We start from the raw sequence: 8,152 nt of genomic DNA, 5'->3' as shown, positions 1-8,152 counted from the left end.
GGTGAAGGGTAGATTGTTCTGAGACTAGGACGAGGTGATGTTGAGGACTTTGAGACAAGAGTGTGAAATTTTCATAATTGAATTGCATCACAGAAATAATCACATCAGCCTATATTTTTCACCAAAAATGAATGAAAAGAAAATTATGTCTGTTCTAGGCAAATGGAGGTCAAAGGCTGCTCTAGATGCAGAATGTTATATTCAGACTTAATCTATATCAAGATTCATGTTTGTGCATAACTGCATTGAAACTCCTGGCTCAAACTGACTTACTTCCCTAACATTAACATTTGAGAGCACATTTGTAACATGACTTAGTATAATGCACTGTGGATGATCAATCAAGGGTCAGCAGTCTATGTTCTTATCAGATAAAACAGTAATATTGCTTATTTGTGTACAACTCTGCGTAAGAAATTTCGCTTAGATAGACATGACTGCTAAGAAAAACTAAAATCCTTTCCCAAAACCAGGCATATCATTTGATGTTTTATAAAATTATCTGTTTGTCTGGGATAGTTGGAAGTTTTGATTCAGGCTTACTTTAGGCTTTCTCAAAGTTACTGTTATGTTTAACATATTTGCCTTCTTTTGATTGCAATGCCTTTGTCATATTTTATGTTAACATTTTGTGTCGACCTATCTAGGCTATCTATCTTCCTAAGCTATCTATCTATCTATCTATCCTATTATGTATATTATTATACCAAAATCTTCCTGCAAATGTTGATGTCTAAATAAATTTAATAATGTTTCTTAGATACCCTTCATTTGTTATTGATTTGGTCACCTGTTATCCATAGAACTTAGAAATATATTTGTAGATAAAGTTACAGATGTATAGACAGATTGATAGAGAGATAATGCAGTTATATAAAAGTATACATACAAAATTCTAATCATATAAATATGTAACCATACATATACTAATTTTAGTAAATTTCTTTTAACTTTTTATTTTCTAATATGAACAAAAAGAGTTGGTGATGATGGTGTCTGAATGTGTGTACCCAAATATAATCTCACAACTACAAGTTCCCAACACAGTTGGAAACATCATTTATCTACCGAATTCTTCTGTTTTTTTTTTTTTTCAAAGCAATATTGTTTATAACTTCAAAAATAAATCCAAGGAACAATCCAAATGTCCATGGTAGGAAAATGGATAAATTGTGGCAATTCAAAACAGTGAAAATAATATAACATGCACAAAACAAGGATGAATCTTAGTACCAATGCTGAGTAAATAAAAAGCAAGACACCAAAGACTACAGACAATATGTACCATTTGTATAAACCTCAAAAACAAGCAAAAATAAACATATTCTTTCAGCCAATGTGTATATAAACTCCTTTTTATAAAGAAAGAAAAGGAATGAAGAAATGATTATTACAACAATCAAGATAGTTACCTCTGGGTCACAGCTATGGGGACAGGAACAAGGAGGGACACACAGGAGCTTCAGTGGTTTCTGGTAATGTTCCGATTCTTAAGTTAGGCCATGGGTGGTTCATTTTATTATTAAGCCTTCCTATACCTTATATACATATATATGTAATACGTATCACATAATACCCATTGAGAATTTAGAAAAACTTGACTGCAAAATGGGATTTGTAAAAATATTTTTATGTAAAATATTTTCAGAACATTAAACAATACTTTGAAGAATTTAGCTCTGCTCTGCCTGCCTCCAAAGCCAGCAAATATGGGATTATTTTCTATTGTTCCAATGACTGTAAGAATAGCAGAGGCCAAGGAAACATCTCTTGCATGAGAGTTGTCATGGAATCAGATTTGTTGTAAAGAATCATTTCTATTCTGGACTGTCCGCCAGCAGAAGGAATACAAAGACAACATATGCATATATAACATCAAGATTATCGCTGGTTCCTCTATACCAGCAATAATCACAAAGAAAATGCTACCGAACATCCAAACAGCCACAATAACCATCAGTGATTTTATTGAAGACTTATTCACAGTATTTTGACCCGAGAAATGGTAATTGTAACATACCCCTTTAGGCGCCCACATTGATTTAACAGTCCTGCAGTCCTCTCTTTAGGCTTTAAGATAATTGTGATTTCAACGCACCCCAGATACTTCCTTTGGAAGTGGAGCCAGGCCTCAAGACTGTTCTCAGTCACTGCTCTCCCACATCTGATTACAGACACTGCCTCTGCTTCCATTATCCCAGCAGCTGTCTAGTGCACTTGAACTACAAAATAGGCCCTCACTTCTTTCCTAACCCAGCTCCGTCTTGGTAAACTGTAACAGACAGACAGGAGTCCCCAGGGGCACAAAACAGTTTCTTTCCAGATGATCTTAAAGGAAGGGGGGAAAAGGAAGCATATGTGCTAATGGAGCTTCTGTGGCTGAAACAGTTTATCTGCAGATGCCTAGCCACACACTGATCAATTTGTTCTGCAGTAACTGAAAATTTGTGATTCATCTGAAGGCAGTGAGAAGTGGTGTGTCCATCTGAAGGGGGTCAGGGCTCTTATCTGACTAAGCTGGTACTTTAGCCCATAAGTGAAACAAAATGGCACTGTTTAGAACTACCTCAGATTCAGTTAAATTTCCAACTTACTGAAATATTTTCTCTGACAGATTCTATGCTGGTCTCTAAGACTTGAGAGAAAATAAAAATACCAAATTAAAGTGACAAGTTAATTAAGGCAGCGGACTATTGGGAGAAAAATAGGAAAGTTGTATGATCCCAAAACTGGATGGGAAAAAACAAACAAACAAAAAACGTATTTCAGGGACACTCATGAGTGGCCACAGCACAAAATTCCACAGTAGGACTCGCCTGGCCTCGACAGCAGCATCGGCACAACCTCAAGTGATGCCCAGAGAAGACAAATTCACTTGAAATTTCATTCAAGATTTTCCCAGGACCAGTTTTTAAGAGTGTCTGGACCTTTGTCGGCCAGAATTTATTAAGGAAGCAAGAGGGTTAGGTTTAAATTCTGGGAGGTCCAGGCAACATCAGAGCCATTTCCTGTTCCTGGGAGCAGAAGCTAGTGAGTTTCTGGTCCTCCTTTGAGCTCTAATTCTTGCTGGTTTGAGGCTAATATGCTAGAGCACATGCCCCCCAGCAGCACTCTTCATCCTTCTCTTACAGCCAAGAAAAAGATGTTTAACAATGCCGAGGTGCCTTTTAAGTGCTCCTAAGACAGCTTCAACGCAGCTTTGGACAAGGGACACAGAACCTCAGAGAAACCATACAATGCAATCCCTATGGCACCATAATATTAATTTATTCTGGGAATTCTGCCCTTAGTCAAAACCACACAGTCATGAATACATAAACACCACTTTTGGAGCCATCTAACAAAGACTCGAGCCTCAGCCCAGAGAAAACGGGGGAGAACAGGAGAGCCGACCACGGCAAGTGCTTCGCCTAAGTCTTACTGGTGAGCGTCCACAGTGGCAAGCAGGCCTTGTTTGTAATGGTCTCATCTGAAGAGCTACACAGCAAGGACACTGCAGATATCAGGCCATGCCATCTACATGGTTAGAAGAGCCAGAGATACCTAAATTGTGGGCAGTGAGGCCTGTAAAGACTTTAAGAGAAGAAGCAGAATCCAGACTGTGAGAAAAAGAGTCTGTGAAGACATCAGACCTGGACAGGCTGCAATCTCTTATGATTATTTCCTGTGTGGCTGTGAAGGTTAATGGGATAAAGCCCTCACTGTCAGCAGAGAGAAGAATGCAGTGGGAATCATGCAGCATTTCAATGAGAGAAAGGCCAAAAGTCTGCTCAACTGTACTGAGCCTTAGTTTACCATTGCAGAGAAGCACCGCTCTTTTTTCAACAACAGGACCTAGATAATAAGGTTTCTGGCAAATGATGTGAACATATGGAAGATCTTGAGAGAGTGGATACACTGAAGAGGATTTCCTCCCATTATGCAGACAGCTTTTGAGTTCAGAAAGACACCGTTGCATTTCAACCAGGTTCTTAGATAAAATTTCCACTTCCTTAGACAGCTCGTAAGTTTCCTTTTCACTTTGTAAGTTCTTTCCTTGAGGCAAATGAGGAGGCTCCAGTGGGCTAGTGTGGTCTGGTGTGCTGCTGTCTCTAGGCAGTGTTGCTGGCTGGATAACAGGCTCAGCATCTAGGGCTATGGAGCCATCACAGATACTAGACAGAGGACTCTGGATTTCTTTAATAAGTGTTCTTCCAGGCCTTCCATTCTGACTACTGGCATTAGCTGCCAGCAACAGCCCTTTGTTCTGGTGACAAAACTCTGGGGAAAGACTTTCAATTAACTTTTTTCTATTTCCTTTATTTAACAGAGCACTGAAAGTAGAGTAGGTAGTCTGGCTTTCACTTGATGTTATTGAAGGTTCTTCTTCCAACATTACTTCTCTAACAGTCAAGCTAAGGACATACTGATCAGACTTTGAAGAAGGAATAAATGTTGTATCAGTGAGTTTTTGTTTTCCTACCAAAATTAGTAATAGTTGGTCTGTCAAGAAACATATCCCTTTTGGTCTTTCAGTGTTCTCTAATTGAATTTGCTGGATGTTTGGCACTGAAGATGGAATGACAGAGTAGATCAAAATTATATTCCAAGTGTTGGAAGCCACTGCCACTACCTGTGCTTTAAGATTAAATGCTATCAGATCAGGAACCAGAATGCCTGGAATAGTGACTTTTCTTGTCATGGTAACTGCTTTCTTAAAGGTCACCAGGACCAAATGTGAAGAATCTTGGCCAGTTCCTGTCAAGTAGTCCTTTTTTCTTAGACAAATAAGAGAATTATCCTCAGACTTACAATGATTGAAACGTATGTGAGTTAGATCCAGAGGTTCTAAATAGGAAGAAGAAACTGATATTTCAGAATTTGTTTCAGAATCAGCTGCCTCTTTATCCACAGAGGGTACTTCACCAATAACTGGTAAAGTGTACAGAGTCGTGTCTTTACTGTTAGGTGGGACATTAAACGTTTCAGATGCATTTAAGCCACAGATCTTATCCAGTGGAAGCTCAGTGGCTATAGCAACCTGTGAGTCCACAATTGCTGTGATGGAGCAGATGTGGCTGTCCACATCAAACACCAGGCAGGAGGAGCACCTGTGAAGAGTCTTCTGAGCACTGTCCCAAATATAAGAAAGCAGGCTGCTACCTATTGCGACCACCAGCCTCAGGCCATCCTGAGTCCAACATGCACAGTGAATGCGGCCCTGGGTGTTGATGTCTGCCCTTACCTGGGAATTGTCAGAGTGCACATTAGGGAAAATGGAGACATCCTGTGCAGTCAACACAGTCAGAATAGCATATTTTGGGTGCCACACACAGCCCTGGGGAAGGATAGGCAATGACCCTCTAATCTCAGAAGTCTGAGACGTCACCCATTTGTTTGTCTCCATAGGGCTGGGACACAGCTGCCACACAGTGACATGCCTCTCATGCTGGACAGCGAGCAGAACAGCTGTGCCAGCTGCAACAGGTGGGGCCCAGGACAATCCACAGACACATTCGAATTGTCCAATGACTTTGGAGTCCCCAAACTTGACCTCTCCATGGTGAAGCTGTAAATCAGTTAGGACAACTTGATTCCCATCAGTCCAGGCAAGGCCATGGATCGGGTGCACTGCTTGATGCAACGCATTCAGCCCAGTCCTGAGTAGTCTTCCTTTTCCCAACTCCATCCTTCTGATAAAGGTTACCTTAGGCCTCACCGCCTCACAAAAACACCAGTTTCCCTGAGGCAGCCCAACATCACGCCGCAGGAGATCAGAAGCTCTGGGCAGCCACCGGAAGCACCGGCCCTCAGCCCTCCGATAGGTGAGCGGTGGCCGAGCACGCTCCCGAATTCTTCTGTTGGTGTTTTTCTCCCAGGGAAGCAGAGACAATAAAGAGTTTGCTGCTTTTAATGTTTCTGCTTTTTATGTTTATTATAGTGCTCTGCTTTTAGCAAACATCCTGATATACTAAAAGTTTGCTTTATATTTAACCTTAAAAATTTCCTTGGTAACCTCGCCCTAAAAACTTGCCCTGGAATTATACAAATGCCATTCAAACATCTATTTGTGCTTCTCTCTTTTTTTCACTTCAACTGAAAATATACTTCCTCTAAAATGTACATTTGCAATAGGAATATATTACTGATGATGGAAATAAATTTCCATGTAAATTCATATTGTCCTTCTACATAGTGAAATGACAGCTTTTTGGAAGTCACGTGCACACAGCTCCCCAGGGAATCTCACATCTATTATCCATTTCATGTTTTCTGAAACTTTCATGTCAATGTCCATACCCTTCACTTTAGATAGATCTCTGAGTCTCTTGGTACTACCTATGCACTTTGGATCACCCAGGGGTTTATCTAAGACTCCTCCTGAGTAGATGACACACTAATATGTGACCAGTAATTGAATTTTTGACATATGCAAAAATGTTGTAAGATAAATAAGAGAGAAAGTGCCTTAAATAGATATCTAAAAGAAGGGAACAGATGGACTCTTTGTGAAGATGTTTGGATAAAGCCAAAAAATGACAAACAGATGGTTCATACGTATGGGGTAGGTTGACAATGGAACCTGAAGCTAGGGGGGCATAATGCACAGAGCTCCAGCTTTTCCTAAAAAACTGAAGTTTGAACTATAAGAGGAAAGCATTACAGACTACATGAAAACACAGACAAGCTATTAAAAATGTGGCACACTCAATTCGTCTTCCTGGAAACCTCCATTTACATTTTATTGTTTGATCCAGAAATAAATAACTTACATTCAAAGATTAAGAAAAATTTTAAATGGGAGGATTACAGGGTAGATAAAATTCAAATATTTCAACTGGTACCCAACTGCTTTGCCTTGTTTCATTTGCTTTACAAATTAAACCTTAAGAACGTTTAAAATAAACTTGCTCATTTCTCCCTGTAGGTATATATTACTAAATATTTCTACTTTTATAAAATATATAGCTTTTTTTTTTTTTGAGCAAATGGAGTCACTGAGCTCTCCTTTTAGGTAGCACTTTCCATGTTGAATAATTCTCAACACAAGGAAGCAAACATGTTTTCTTTTTAAAAATAATTGCATAGGCAGGTCTTGAATAATTTACCATACATGATACAGTATTAGATTTAAGTGCCCATCCTGCCCACTTCCCTCTTACTTTTACTTTAAATCCTAATTCTATTCTTATTTTTAGTCATAATCATTGTTATTGTTTCAACACACATACATTCTGTCATTTTCTCGATTTACATGTGTTCAAATTCACATATATGGTTTTTATTAAAGCCTTAATTTAATAATTTTTGTTTACATGTGTTTTTTTCTGTTAACAACATCTTAGGGATTTATACAGATATTGCTCTCATTTTGATTAAGAACTACATAACATTTCATAAAATGAAAGTACCATAATCTATTTGTGGAAAATGTAGCTTATTCCATTAAAAAAATCTATTACCTGCCATGCTTCCTCATGCATACATGAAGAGATATATTTATGGTCATGTGTAAAAAAATAAAAACAGAAATATTAAGTGAAATTAAAAATATGTAACCTTTGCAAGATTTCTAATAGATGATAGTAAATTGCATTTAACAAATTATTTTCTAACCAAGATTACAGGAAAACATCATAACCTGATCTCCTACCAGAAATGAATATCAAATTAATCTTGATTTTACAAGTATTAGTATGATTTTACAAATATTAGTATTATAAGGGTTGTTAGTTAATGACAACAACTGTGTATAATTTGAACTGTTAGAAAATTGTTTTCTTATATCTGATACAAGATTTCCCTTTAATATTGATCTACTGATCTTAGCTCTACTCTTGGAAATCAATGAGAAAACGCTTCTATTTGTTTATGTAACAATTTCTCCGCATCATTAAGACAGCCATGATGTCTCTTTGAAATGTTGTCTTTTAAGACTGCATTCCTAGTTTCTCTAAGTTTCATTAGAATAACTTGTTTATCATTTCAGTGTCTCTTCTGCAAAGCATTCTGGTTTTTTGGTTTAGCATGCAAAAATAATATTCAGAAATATAAAGTAGTCATATGGTAAGAGACTGAATCAATTGCTAAGGCCCTACTTTAAGAGCCATCCAGATGTTACCTGTGTCTTCTATGCTTACCCACCTCAAAGAGATCTGAATAATATGGTACA

The 8,152-nt window shown here is 38.1% G+C and overlaps 1 protein-coding gene across 1 annotated transcript; it reads right to left on the bottom strand.

Annotated features, from left to right (window-relative positions):
- Positions 1-1,072: 1,072 nt before the first annotated feature.
- LOC101053948 (WD repeat and coiled-coil-containing protein) lies at positions 1,073-5,759 on the bottom strand. The gene has a single exon (XM_003927171.3). The coding sequence runs from the start codon at positions 5,666-5,668 to the stop codon at positions 3,503-3,505; it is 2,166 nt and encodes a 721-aa protein (XP_003927220.2). The 5' UTR covers positions 5,669-5,759; the 3' UTR covers positions 1,073-3,502.
- Between the last annotated feature and the right edge of the window lie 2,393 nt (positions 5,760-8,152).

This window comes from Saimiri boliviensis, chromosome 8 (assembly GCF_048565385.1).
Source record: "Saimiri boliviensis isolate mSaiBol1 chromosome 8, mSaiBol1.pri, whole genome shotgun sequence".
NCBI classification, from domain to species: Eukaryota; Metazoa; Chordata; class Mammalia; order Primates; family Cebidae; genus Saimiri; species Saimiri boliviensis.
This window is presented reverse-complemented; position numbering and strand designations above follow the sequence as displayed.